Source organism: Martes martes (assembly GCF_963455335.1).
Source record: "Martes martes genome assembly, chromosome: 3".
Lineage (NCBI taxonomy): Eukaryota > Metazoa > Chordata > Mammalia > Carnivora > Mustelidae > Martes > Martes martes.
This window is the reverse complement of record NC_137890.1, coordinates 18226457-18241403: the sequence shown is the minus strand read 5'-3', so window position 1 is coordinate 18241403 and position 14947 is coordinate 18226457. Positions and strand designations below refer to the sequence as shown.

The 14947-nt window shown below is 41.7% G+C and overlaps 1 protein-coding gene across 1 annotated transcript in view; it reads left to right on the top strand.

Moving 5' to 3' along the window:
• The first annotated feature begins 1336 nt into the window (after positions 1–1336).
• GPC5 (glypican 5) overlaps positions 1337–14947 on the top strand; it is a 680232-nt gene continuing 666621 nt past the window's right edge. The window contains exon 1 of the mRNA XM_080798656.1: positions 1337–1523. Coding sequence (XP_080654782.1) covers positions 1358–1523 — 166 coding nt within the window. The 5' untranslated portion in view covers positions 1337–1357. The remainder of the gene's footprint in view (positions 1524–14947) is intronic.

The following is a 14947-nucleotide window of genomic DNA, read 5'->3' as shown; positions in this document are numbered from 1 at the left end:
CCCTGCCTGATGCTTTTAAGCAGTTTTGTTTAACTGGAGGAGTAGTACCTTCAGGTGCCTGTAGACGAAGAGAGGCTTGTCACTCGCAGGCTATTGAGTTAGTCACGTTTAGAAAATGCACATGACCCACTGATCTATGGTTTCTAATGTATTCTTTTTGTAAATTGTAAATCGACAAAGTTCCTTTGTCATTTTTAAATTGCCTAAAGTCTTCATTTTTCTATCTTCCTTTTTAGAAACTCCCCTGAGCACGCTAATCTTAGTTCTTTGAGAAATGTTTTTTACAGATTCCAGGGGTGATAACATCTCAGAAGGGCCCATATAGATACGAAGTACTGAAGTAAAATACGATGCTGAAGGTTGACAAGAGACCAAACTGGACTCTACTGTGATAATAAGAACCTGATGATGTTTGAATGTAATTCTTATGATTTCTAAATTCTCTCAGAGAATCACTGTTAATGTTACAGAAAAATGTTCCAAGGCAGTAACACAAACCAATTTTTAAAAAAGTTAACTTCTCACGGACAGTCTTAAAACCTCGTGAATGCGATCAGGCTTCTCGGTTGGGATCTTCCACTGTGAAGTTTTGGCCCTTGGTTTGTGCCCAGACCCTACTTCATACAATTTCGATAGGAATTCCCATGCCCTGAAGACCTCGACTTCCAGCCAAGTATTTCATCCTCCTTCCAGTTGGTGTTTCTCATCCCTTATCTTCTCGGAGCCTCTTCCTACGCTCGCTCTTCTTTTCATCAGACGGTTGTTCCTCGGGAAGGACTGCGAGAGCGCGGCCGGGCTTTCGTTTTATTTCTTCGTTTCCTCGATCCAGGCAGCGCGGCTCCGAGGTCTGTCCTGCGTGGGGCCGCGTTGACAGCAGGAAGGCGGGAGCAGCCGCGGGCCGCGCTCCGGGGGCGTGGCGTGGGGGGGGCGGAGCCTGGGCGCGGGGCGGAACGTGGAGGGGCGGGGCTTGCCCGCGGAGCGCGGCGGGCGGGCGCGTCCCAGGTTGGCCGCTGCTGGCTGAGCCCGCGGCAACGGCGGCGGTGGCCAGAGCCGGATGCTCGCGGGCTCCGTGCGGCTCCAGCCGTTTTCCTCCCCCGGGCTGCGTCAACTCGCCCCTGCCGGAGAGGGAGACCTCGCGGCGCTCTGCCGGAGAACTCTGCTGTTTCAGCCTCGGGGCTCCTCGGGAGAAAGCCAAGTGCCCCCAGGTGAAGCCGGCGTCCCGGAACGGCCCCGGAACGCCCGCCGCCAGCTCGCACCTTCTGGGAACCGCGACCGCCGAGCGTTCTCCAGCGCCTGCAACGCAGGGCGCGCGGGGGGAGTGGGGTCCACTACGTGGGAAGGGGCGACGAGGACACCGATGATGGACGCGCAGACCTGGCGCGCGGGCTGTTGCTGTCTCCTCCTCCTGGCTCTCGTTGGGTCTACTCGGAGCGAGGACATGCAGAGCTGCGAAGAAGTTCGGAAAGTTTTCCAGTGGCGCCTGGTGGGAGGTGTCAAGGGGCTGCCGGATTCGCCGCGGGCAGGTGAGGCGCGTCGGGCCGGCGCAGAGCGCTGCGCCTGGGCGCGGGCGGGGGGCGTCCTGAGCGCGGACTCCGCGCTCCCCAGGCCCTCGGGGTGGCTGTTCGTGGCCAGATGACCTTTCAGGCGCTCCGGCCGGGCAACGTGAACCCTAGGGAGGCCTCGGGGGCAGCTCGGTGTGCGGGGACTCCCTGACTCCGCCTGAGGCTAAGCTGGGCTCTGGGCATTTGCCGCCCCCGCTGGCTCCGGTAGTCTCTGCTGATGTTGGAAGAGGCCCGCAAAGCTGACAGCTGGGGACAGCGCGGCCTGACTGTGTTTCTGTTGCGAGTGGAAATTTCACCACTGCCCCGCCGGGGGGCCTCGGTTTGCTGCTTTCTCGTGTAGTGGACAGAGTTGGGTTGGTCGCTCCAAGTTTGATGCTAAAAATACAAACCCGTGTTCTTCTCCTTTGCTGGAGAATGGGCAAGCGGTCTCCTTTTTAATTCGGACTCGGACCGGTGCACCCACGCTGGTATGACCCTTAGCCGCCTCCCTGCGCCCTGGCACCCAGCCCTCCTTGCGGGAACCTGAACTACCCAGTGCGTCTCTCAGACCAGCTGGGTAGTTTTAACGCCTGAAAGGTGTGACGGCAACAGGCGATCAGATTGAACGTATCGGGAACCCACTCACTAAACATGGATGAAACGTATGCCAGAGATCGAAGGGGAGAGAATACGGTGAGCGTAGCCGGTGTAGATTCTGCTTCTTGCAACGCCGTTTGCCTGCACCTTTTTACCCCCTGCTTCCCACCCCTACCGCGCAAATTCCCTTCTGCTGGCGGGATTTCCAGTTTACCTTTGGTGTGGAAGATGAGGTCTTAGTTGTCAAAAGCAATAAGTGGTGTCTGAAGCTAAGATGGTACTATGCGGTGCACCCTGACTGTGAAGTCAATGCGCAGACGAATGCTGTGAGCTTATTGGGTGAAAAAAAAATATTTGTAGAGGATGCTTGGGTCTAAAATTTACATCCTCTGCCCGAGTTTTTAGGGCGAAGAGACTTGCTCTTAGCACTATGGAGCTGTAGCTATCTTGCTTAATTGCTTCGCTGGTGGTAAACCCAGTTCTCCAGTCATCTTACAAGGGAAATCTGAGAATTTGGGAACACTGAATCCATTTTAGTTTACATGACCAGTCTTTAATATTTGAAATATTTCAAGTACTTATTTGAATGCCTATTCAGTACTAGGTGCTTCTTCTATACTATTTGAGAGAAGATAGTTGGTATTCTCAGCTTAGGGCGATTTTCTCCTCAAACAATAGTTTGGGCACATTGGTGTACATCAGTACATTTTTTTAAATTAATTAATTAATTTATTTGACAGAGAGAGATCACAAGTAGGCAGAGAAGCAGGTAGAGAGAGAGGGGGAAGCAGGGTCCCTGCTGAGCAGAGAGCCCGATGTGGGGCTCGATCCCAGGACCCTGAGATCATGACCAGAGCCGAAGGCAGAGGCTTTAACCCACTGAGCCACCCAGGTGCCCCCATTCTTTTTATTAAAAAACAAACAAACAAACAAACAAACTAAAACTCACTTATCAGTAGCTAATACTACTAAGGTAGGAGTTGTGTTGGGGAGGCGGAGAGGGTGAAGGTATTGAGCTGCATTATTAGATTTTATCCCAGAAATACCATAATTTTGGCTGCTATGTTCAGGAAATGTTGACAGCTCCCCAGTAAGGCCATGATTTCCTTGCCTTTCTCATAGCTCAGTATTTCTAGTACCTGCCGAATGTAACACACTGATTAGGTGTTACATTTCTAGAACCGTGTGTGTATTTCCTCTCTTTTGTAGAGGAACTTTCCAGAGTATCAATCACTGACATACCTTTTTACCAGGATGTGAAAGGAAACTGAAGCTCTGCCCTGTAGAGAAGGAAATGGTGTCCTTATTTGCATTTGATACCCATGACCCCTAAAAAAGAGCCAGGATGGGATGCATCTTCTTTTCTATGGCATTCTGGCTTGCTTTCCTGTTGCTAGACCTTCCTTTATCTGTGGCTTAACATCATAGCAGTACCAACGAAAGGAACTCTGTGGGGTTGCACTTAGGGACATCAGTGGAGCTGGTGAAAGAAGGGTTAAATTCTTTTGATATTTGCATTAAGAAAAAGTCACATGAAAGTCTTATTCTGAATTAGAATCCCCTTGATTAGAATCATTCTTGTCTCCGTATTGTTAGTGATTGCTTTATTTGAATAATTAAATAAAATATTAAACTATTTCTTTTGACATTGATACTTCTCTTCTTCTCACTGTAACAATCTCATTCCCAAACTGAGTAAACCACATATAGACGATGTGTTTTGTAACTGCTTTGCTCTATTTTTGTATTTATATATGATCTATAACATTAGCTTGATTGAGGATAGCAGTTGGGTATCTTATTGTCTAACATCATCCTCAATCTCAAGAGAGAACAATAGTTAATATACGTGGTCATTTCCATGTAAAAATGCAGATATTGATATTCCTTGTAATAAATGTATTTATTTGGCATATGGGCTTTCACTGACTGAAGCTAATACATTTAGGGGGTGCCTGGGTGGCTCAGTCAGTTAAGCGTCGGATTCTTGATTTTGATTTTGGCTCAGGTCATGATCTCAAGGTCCTGAGGTACCCCCCCTAAAAAGCTAATACATTTAAATCTGATACTTGTTTCCTTGAAAGGTGTGTGTGTGTGTGTGTGTGTGTGTGTGTGTGTGTGTATGTTTTCTTCATTTACTGTCTACAAGTGGTTAATTCCTGAGAGGTCTAGTCAGAATCCCATTTTTATAATATAAGCAGGTAGAACAACTATCTATAGTTTCTTCCTACATTTGTGACTTTTACATCTTTTGAGCACTATGTTACTCAATTTGGAATTATTAAAATGGTGAGAACGGCCATTCAAGTCATTTCTCAGATGCTCCTCACCTTTGTTCTCTACCCTGCTCCAATTCTTTTAAGCCTATTGAGCTCCTAAGGATGTTGGATGAGAAATGTAAAAAAGGAGAGAAGGTGTAAATGTGATTAGCATTACAGATTTCCCTGCATTCTGATTTTATTTCCTAAGTAGTAGTCAAGGTGCCCTTTGCTCTTGTTTATTTTATTCAGGGGGAAAAAAAACAACAAAACTTAGTGAAAGTGTCTTTTAAAAGTCCTTTTATTTTTATTTTATTTATTGGGGAGTAGGGATAATGCCTTCCCATTGAAATTCTCTTCACACATTCATTGTTCACACTTGCATTCTTCCCCTCTTTCAAGAAGGTAATTCAGAACGGAGAAGCTCATAAAAAAAATCCAGGACTATATTCAGGTAATTTATATACAAACTGGTTTTAAAAAAGTGGATGTTCATTGGTACAAGGAGTAGTTTGTGAAAAATAACTTTTTCTTGGGAGCTTTGGCCCATAAATGGGATAATAAAAATAAACTGGATGTGGCAAAATGAAATTCTAATTCTAAAGGACACTTTAGTGCTGTGTAGCTTTAGTTTTTAAACTGCTTTCCTTATGATCCAGTCTTATAATTGTTTCAAGGATGGTGTTGATTCGTTTTCAGACCCAGTAGAAACAATCTACCTGGTAACCTTGGAATTTGGAATTACAGGCCTTGGGTTTCAAAACTTGATTCTGCCCCCTTGTAACTTGGGACCTCGGTTAATTGGTTATGACCTTTGAACCTCTGTTTTGTCATCTGTGAGATGAGAATATTAGTTCTTAAAGGGTTGTTGCATAGATGATGTGCAATAATGTGTGTGTGTGCAGAAGAGCACAAATGCACACAGTAAGTGCTCACAAAATGTGCTGCGGTCATTATAGTTTTTTAATTTAGTGTCTTAAGTTTTAACTAGATGTGGCCTTTAAGGGTGAAATTTTAGTTTTAGATCTCTAGACATCAGAAGATGTTTTTATAAAAAATAGGTTTTTTTTGCAGTCAAATGCTCTACCCCCGAGCTTTACCCCCAAGATAGGTTTTTTTGGGGGGTCACAAATGATTGTCTTTAAAATTGGGAAGTAATTTTCTATTCAAAATGGAATTTATTAGGTTATAGTGAATCTTTTGTTTCTGTTCATGAGCTAATGGAAACTCTAAGAAAGAAACCTATCTAAATGGTTTTTATTAGGATATGGTAAAAAAAAATATATGATTATATATATATTTCCATGAACTAATGGACACTGAGGAACAGCTGTGTTGCAGCTAGCTGCAGAGCCCATAGCTACTACTACTACCACCGTCTTGGCTCTGCTGTCTGGATTCAGGGAGGTGAAGTAGCGCCTATAGGATGGTTTAGGGATTTATACAGTTAACTGGCTGGTGGCCATAGTCATTCATTGACCGTAATCTCAAACTGGAACTCTTGTTTCTCATGAATTTAGCCCTTTCTGCTACTTAAGGAACATAGTTGTGGTGATCACATTTCCTGAGTCATAAAAGGGACCCATGGTCTGATGCTGGGGCAGAATATTAACATCAGGATTGCTCTGTGTTGAAGCCCATCCACCCCAACCCACCAGAAACAGCCCTATAATCAAACAAAGTAGGCTCCGTTTGCTTCCTGCAGCAAGGGCCATCACTCAGCACAGGAACTCTTGGTGTCTTGGTGAAGGGCCCCCAGGGAGGGGCTTTTTCGAAGACTTGGGCTTGTGCTGGTTAGTATCAAGGACTGTTGAATGAAGCAGGGCAGTTCAGGAACTGGGGATTTTTACAATTTGCTTAGGGGCTAGGAGGGTTAAGGTGGGGGTAGTTGTCATTATGGAAGAAGCAGCAGCCCTCTTTTTGGTCAGAAGAGGGGGCTGTTGAGTCATGTTTGAGGTTGCAGAGTGTCCTGGTGGCCTTCCTGCCTCTCACAGATCCCTCTTGGCTTGGTCCCATGGTTGCTTTCCGAGTCTGTGCATGTTGTCTGGTTGACTTGTAAACATCGACTTGGTTCCATTGTCAGAGCAGCTTGTCACTTTCTCCTCCACAAAACTGAGTGTGTGCGTTGATGGCTGTGAGAATCAGGTGTGACATTTTTATCCAGGCCTTTAGTGAAGCTTACTGGTCGGACAGAGAGTATGGTTTTCTACTTTAAGGCCACGGAGTATGCATGTCTGTCAGGGACCTGAATTGCACTAATCACACCCCAATTCCTCATACTGAGCTTACTAGCAAGTATAAATGCTGTGTGTTTCCCCATCCTCACTTCATCCCACAATTTAAGTTCCTTTCCACCAAGTGTCCAACATCCTGTATTTGTATAATTGGCTTTAGGAGAGGTGCAGTTTGGAGAACTTAAGAATAGCATTTTATCATTCTTCTATCCAGTTTCCAGCTTGCCCAGGGCTTTCTGAAATAGGAATTTTAGCACGTGCATGTGCACGTGCGCGTGTGTGTATAACTTACTTTCCAGGGCTGATAAGAAGATCTTCTAAGTCTGATATTTATTTTGTCATTAACTGGTGTAATACCAACAGCAGCATTCCAACAAGCAGAGGCCTCTCTTAAACAGAAATGATTTATAAATCAGTGGTCTCTTGGTATAACTGTCAAAGAAACCATAAACCTTAAAATGGGGTCATGAGAGACTTCAGTGATACGCTTTGTTGGAATAGGTTGTCTGTGACTGTGGTGCCTGATCTGGTTGGGTAAGTAACAAGAGCTTTACTTTTAATAGAGAATAGTCATTTTCCATTAACTACCTTTCTTTTACAAAAGCTTGACCTTCGTCCAGAAGAAAAGACAACACCAGCTGTGTCCTCAATTCTTCCTCTTTTCAGCTTTAGGAATTTCAAATTTCACTAATGTTACTGTTAAAATCACCTTAACATAATAGTCATTCTTCTATGGGTCACAGTATATAGGAAAATTTAAAAAATAAATGTTATTGTATTCTATTATTTTAAAAACTACTTATTTTATTTTATTTTAATTTCAGTGTAGTTAAGATACAGTGTTGTATTAGTCTCAGGTGTGCAGCATAGTGATTCAACAATTCCATATTACTCAGTGCTCAACAAGATATGTTTATTCTTAATCTCCTTCACCGGTTTCGTCCATCCCCCGCCCCCCCCCCAACTCCCTCCTATCTGGTAACTGTCTCTTTGTTCTCTATAGTTAAGAGTTTGTTTTTTGGTTTGCCTCTTTCTTTTCTTTTTCCTTTATTTGTTTTATTTCTTAAATTCCACAGATGAGTGGAAGCATATGGCATTTGTCTTTCTGTAACTGGCTTATTTCACTTAGCAGCATAGTCTTTGGATCCATCCGTGTTGTTGCAAATGGCAAAATTTCATTATTTTTTCCTGGCTGAATAATATTCCATCAGTATTTACACCACCTCGTCCTTGATGGACACTTGGGCTGCTTCCATAGTTTGGCTGTTATAAATAATGCTACAGTAAAAACAGGGGTCTGTGTATCCTTTTACACAGTTTTCTTGTTCTTTGGATAAGAACCCAGTAGTGCAATTATTGGATCATAGGGCAGTTCTGTTTTTAATTTTGGGGGGAACCTCCGTGCTGTCTTCCACAGTGGCTGTACCAGTTTGCATTCCCACCAGCAGTGCCCCAGGGTTCCTTTTTCTTCACATCCTTGCCAACACTTACTATTTCTTTTAAAAACTATTTTTAAGATTTTAAATTTTTAAATTAATTTTTAATTTTTTATTGAAGTATGATTGACATACAATATCCTGTTAGTTTCAGGTGTATAACATAGTGATTTGGTATTTTTATAGGTTATGAAATGATTCCCACCATAAGGCTAGTTATCATCTGTGGCCATAAAAAATTATTATGGTATTATTGACTATATTCCCTATGTTGTACATTATATCCCCGTGACTTATATATTTTAAAACTGTAGAATATTTTTTAAATTGTATTATTTGTTAAATATGTTAAATTTTGTTATATTATTTGTTAAATTTATTTTTTAATAGATTTTATTTATTTGTTTGACAGAGAGAGAGAAAGAGCACAAGCAAGGGGAGCAGCAGGCAGAACAAACAGAGGGAGAAGCAGGCTCCCCACAGAGCAGGGAGCCTGATGTGGGACTTGATCCCAGGACTCTGGGATCATGACCTGAGCAGAAGGCAGCACTTAACTGACTGAGCCACCCAGGCACCCCAAAACTGTAGCATCTTAATCCCCTTTATCTGTTTCGTCCATCCCCCAGTCCCTCCCCACTCTGGTAACCAACAGTTTGTTTCCTGTATGTATGAGTCTGCTTCTCTTTGTTTTGTCTTTTCATTTTTTAAAAAAATTTCACATATAAGTAAAATCACCCAGTACATCCAGTATTTTGTCTTTCTCTGTCTGACTTATTTCACTTAGCATAATCCCCTCTAGGTCTTTGATTAGCCATATCAAGTTTACATATGGCTGCTATGTAAGTTGAATGCATAATGCACTTTTATAGAAAGAAAATGAGATTTTGTACTTTCATGTTTTTATGAAAGAATACTCATTCTCTTGAATATTCAAAGTACTGAAAAGTACAAAGAAAGCAAAATTTACCATCCAGAAATAACCACCAGTAACTCTTTGCATTACCTGGTTGAGAACCATTGGCATAAATTGTCCAACCTATAGCTCCTTCACACACGCACATTATGTAGCTCCCTGGCTCAGGTCTTGGTTGAAATGTCAGCTCTTTGGAGAGGCTTTTCTCAAAGTTCATTGGACTCTGTTCCCCCAGTTATTACTGTATAATCCCCATCTTTCTTTCATGGTGCCGTATGTTTTTTCTTTGTTTTTATTATTGCTCTGTCACCACTAGACGGTGTGCATGATGAGAATAGAGAGCACATCTGCCAAGGCCAGGTTCATGGACATGTCACCTGGGCACTCACACAGGGTCCCACCCTCAGAAGGTTTAATGGTTTAGTGTTCTGCGGTTACCATCTTGAAGTGCAAACAGAGTCCTGCATTGTCAGTTGGCACGAGCTCTGTCCCTTATGTTGCCGGTGCTGCTGGCTGCCTTATTCACTGAAGGTTCTCTTTGGCCGCCTGCGGGAGTGTCTGACGTGGAGTAAGACTTGAAATGTTTGTTGAAGACTTTGCTACATCCTCTGAACCTCTCTGATTCTTACATTAAACTCTAGAAGTCAGTCCACAGATGGATAGTCCGTCTATCCAAGATTCTGCTCTCTCTACATCATGACATTTTTCGAGTTTTCCGGTGTTGTGTAAATAGGTTCAAGATCGGCCCCTGTGATTTTTACTTCTTCACATCAGGTCAAGATGATTAGTCCAAAGCCCTGGAGGACCCAATTCAGATTTTTACACATCCAGTTGCTTTAAATATAGCTCAAATCAGCATATTTTTAGTCGCTTAGAGCCTGCTTGCTTTGCATACTGCTCCCAACATTGGCCCACCATGCTTAAAACACCCTTGGGGGCTGTGAAACCCCCAAGCCACCGCTGCCGTTGGGAGCTCTCGGACTCAGAAACTTCTCATGAGATGATGAAACTTCTCATGAGACGGCTGCTGAGCCATCTCACCGAGCTACGAGATACGTGAGCACCTCCCACCGCTCCCCTCTCTCCCGGGAGTCTCCCTGTCGTCCTCCTCTTCTAGATGGTGACGCTGCGGTATGGTGCCGGGGGGGGGGGGGGGGGCGCGGGGGTGGTCGCCTACTGTGAGGGACATCCCTTATAAAGCTCACCGTCTCCTGCCACCATCTTGAGGTCCTGTCTTGGCCTTGATCATCCTTGGAATCCTCAAATCTACCGCATATGGACCAGTACTTATTTCTCATGCAGGTAGGGACTCAAAGCAGTAATGCTGATTTTGAATATATTTCTTTCCCTCTGCTTGACTGTAGGCTATTTGAGAGTAAGGTCTGTGATCGGCATATCTCAGTGTTCTGTGGTTAGGCCAAAATCAAGAAATACATTTTGATTTGTAGAATTAATCTTATATGTGTACTTACCTAACAGACTCCGGCTACGGTCTTTACATAGTTTTCTATGCTTACTATTAACAGAATAGGAAATGTAGGAGGTGAGGTTTTAAAAAAACCTTCTGATCTGGGCTCAGTTTTGTTGTTGAGTAAATTATTTTCCAGGAGTCAGTATTTTCTTATGTACCTCTGCCACAAATTCTATAAAGTGACCCAGGTTTTTAAAGTTTAAACTTAAAGGAATTTTTATTTACATTATCGAATATTTTTGAAACGGAGTAAATGAGTTGCTGAACAAATGTCTGGAAGAAAGTTTCCTCAAATGTCCTGGAAGTAGAGGAGGATTATTTGACATTTAAGGGATTCATTCACACAGTTTTTATCTTCATGTAGACAGTGACTGATCTGACTTTGAGCATTAATTCGTCTCTTGTTGGGAGAATGGAGAAAGATAAGGCTCTGGATTGGTGGGTTTGTGTTTTATTTGTTTTTTTTCTACCCCCCCCCCCTTTTTTTTTTTTGTAAAGTGGTTTCTTTCTGTGAGGAAATTTAAGGAACTAGAAATGATTCAGTTTTCTCATCTCCCACCCTTGTTCATTCCATGTTGGGAGTAAAGCACATATCCCTTATTTATGGAGTTATTCCTGAGCTGGGAAGATTGTTGAAAGATACCAGATTGGGGTCCAGACTCCATGCAGACCACGTAGAGAGACCAGGCCCTTCAGGATAAGCAAAAATATAAATACTGCTTAATCACAAAACATGATAGCTAGCAAAACATGATAGGTAGCAGGTAAACTGTGTCTAAACTATTTCCAACAATTTCAATTTTAGAAATATTTACTTAGTTTTTAGAACATCTTTCTAAAATTTTTTTTCTGTATGAAAAAATTTTTTTTTCTGTATGAAGTGTAGTTGGTTATTTATTTAGGATATCTGAGAAGAGGTATTAGGAAATTCTACCTAAATAGAAGGATTATTTAAGTCAGCGCTAATGAGACATGAATATTTTGATATGGTTCAGCTATGAACTCAAATTTATGTTTCAAATGCAATTATATTTAGAAGGCAGTCAACATTTTCTTGTTTTATAAATTGTGTATTACTCTTATTAGGGTAATGAGTTTGAATGACTATTTTTTCTCTCCTCTGTGCTATGATAATCAAATTTATTTTAGCTTTTGTAATTGTATATAGACAATATAATTAAGTTATCTTTGCAGCTATCTTTTTAGAGCTCATAGTCTTTTGCTTTTCTTTGTCTTACAGTTTCAAGGGACTTTAGTTCATGATTTCTTCAAGATTCTTTTTGGGAGAGAGTAAGAACCGAGGAGTCTGATAACAAGCACAAGACTGTGCCTTCATTGATCAAAGGAATGTAAACATTATTTCTGGATGTCCTTGTTCATTACATATATATTCTTTAAATGGAAGATTGTCAATATTAAATTACCTGTTCAGATTTATTTGCCTTTTGAACAACTCTCTTATTTAGTAAGGTTGTAGCAAGTTACATTTGGTTCATTTTCTTTTGATCATTGAAAATGTCTGTGTTTAATGAGCTGAAACTGAAGTAGGTCAATAAAATGAAGAGATTAACAGTCTGTTCTCACCAGCCTCGGAATACATTTCACTCTGGGGGGAAAAAAAGTCATTTTTAACAAAGTTTTTTTTGATCAACTTAAAAGGTGAAGGAAATAGGAATGATATAGAAAAAGGGAAAAAGCTGAGGAACCCAGGAGTCCTTCAGGGCCCTGTTCGTCAGGGGAAGGTCTGAGGATCTATGTTTGTAGAGTTAAGAGCTTTAGTTACAAAACTAAATTTGACTTTTTACTTTTATAAGTTCAGGGGCACAAATAAGCTTCAGGTTATTAAATATGAATACTCTACTCACCTTTGGAGATATCTTACATGCAAAACAAGGGAAAATAAGTATGACAAAGCATTGAAATGTTGCCATGGGATAAACAGGAAAAACATTTTACTGTATAATTTATCCCATATTATGGTCATGTATTTAAGTGAATAACAATGAACTTAGGGTTTTTCAAATAGCTTAGTCTTGACTCTATCACTTACTGGCCATGTGACCTTTAGCCAACAACTCAGCTTCTCAGAATATGTTTTTCTTTCTTCACAGGAATGGTGATAGAGGTTTTTTTTTTTTTTTTTCCCTTTCAGTGGTTTTTGAGGACCACATGGTATGAGGAAAAACTGTAAATAGTACCATTCTCTACAAAATGCTACCTAGTTAACTCTATTACACATGTTCTTTTTTGATAAATGTAAACACTTCTTTATGCTGGGTCAGGGAGCAGGCAAAGAAATCGTAGTAGGAATCCCTTTTCCTTCATGCTAACAAAATACCAAAGTGTCACATGTTTTTTTCTATTCACTCACCCTCATAGTATTAGTCCTATACTCCTGGAGACATAGTCCTTTTCATTCCTTATTTTCATTCCTTATTTTAGTTAATAAATGAAATAATTCATTATTTATTCTACAACTCTATGGTAAAATCGGATTTGTTTATACCTGTTATGTGGTTTAAGAGCTAAAAACTAGTCTTTTACAAAAAACTGTCTTTTAAATGAATTCAGTGCAGATCAAGAGGGGGTACTTTGCCTGGAAGGATGCTAAGAGGCGGCCAGAAGGGACGGGTTCTACAATATATAATTGAGTTTCGCAAGTGAGTAGGAGATACTTCTCTACTGTGTTTTATCGTGTTTTTGTATGGCATGGTACTAACGGGTCTTTGTGTGACCCTGTGTTGGGGATAAGAACTTTCCTTCCACGTGAAAGACACAAAGGCACAGCGTGCCGTCCAGTCTCGGCCCCTTCGAGCAGACGCCGCACTCTGCTCTGTGTCTGGGCGGTAAGCAGGGCTATCAGTGGGCATTCCTGCCCCGGCTGTCTGGGCAGGCCACCGGTGGCTGGGAGGAGACTGGGCAGGGGGCCTGTGCTGGTCTCACCCTACAGAGTCCTGCAGCTCTTGGCAGGTGACCCTGCAGCTCTCTCTGAATTCTGGTCAGGACTTTATTTTCCTGCCCCCTTTGAGGTAGTAGTCGCTTCTTCTCTACAGTTCCTAGCTGGGAAGTACCGCAGTACCTCTTACAGTCTTCCTATAGCCTTCCCTTTCTAAATATTCTATTAAATAACCCTATTTAACAGGACCAATGTGTTTCGTTCCAGGATCCTATATGACAAAACTTTATATTCTTTAAATATTTAAACCCAGAGCTTTCAGAGAATATTTGATTTGTAATTAAAACATGTCAATAAATAAATAGAACATAAATCTGTTCTATAGTTAATTCATATACCTTTCTAGAAGTTCCAATCAAAGACGACTATGCGTTTATAAATTGTTCCTTTCCCTCCCTTTCCCTTCACCCCTTTTATGAAGAACACTGGTGGTGCCTAGCTCTTTTGGGTTCCGTTAGAAATGTGACTAAATTGATAATACCCCCTAATAACACAGAAGTTTAATTCAACCCACTCTACCAATTCATCCAGTTGCCGCCTTCTATGGTTTCTGTTTCACAAATGCGCTGAAAGTTTTATACCCACTCCCATTGCTACCACTGTGCGTTCGTCTGGTGCCTTTTCATGTCTGGATGATCCGATTGACCAACATCTGCTTTCGGTTCTCATCAGTCCACTTCCCAATTGCTTCCCAACTGATTTCCTAGTAAAAGTCAAATCTCATCTTTATTTCTTGTGTTAAATCCTTCAGTGATTTTTCTTTGCCTTTCTTAAAAAAACAAACAAACCAAAACATTATATTTGAATATATAACTTGTGTATGATCAAAAAAATAAACATTGTAGGGGCGTCTGGGTGGCTCAGTGGGTTAAGCCTCTGCTTTCCGCTCAGGTCATGATCTCAGAGTCCTGGGATCAAGTCCCGCATTGGGCTTTCTGCTCAGCAGGGAGCCTGCTTCCTCCTTTCTCTCTCTGCCTGCCTCTCTGCCTACTCGTGATCTTTCTCTCTGTGTCAAATAAATAAATACAATCTTAAAAAAAAATAAATATTGTAGTGAAATACATAGGAGAAAAAAAACCCTATGGTATCTCATCTGTAATGCACAGCTGTCAAAAGGTTAGCATCCTCAGTCACAAGCGAGCTCTTATAAATGGGTAACAAAGACACTAATATTCCAAGGGAAATAAAAAAAAGAACTTAATGAGGAAATTCAAATGATATAACTGACTAATAAGGATATGGAAGATGCTTGACTTCAACATTAGCAGAAGAAAACTAATTCCTTATGAATATCACGTTGTGAGGGATTAAAAATCGTGACATCTAATGTTCCTGTGATTGTAGGAAAGAGAGCGCTCACCTACAGACACTGAGCAGGACGACTGACGATGACTGTGCATTTTGGGGAATTTGGCAGTTATCGCTCAAAATTTAAATTTCGTGTACCCTTTTCTTGGCGATTCCAGCTTATAGGAAAGTATTCCAACGTGTGTGTGTGTGTGTCTATGTATAATGTACATACATATTCATTGCACAGAAAA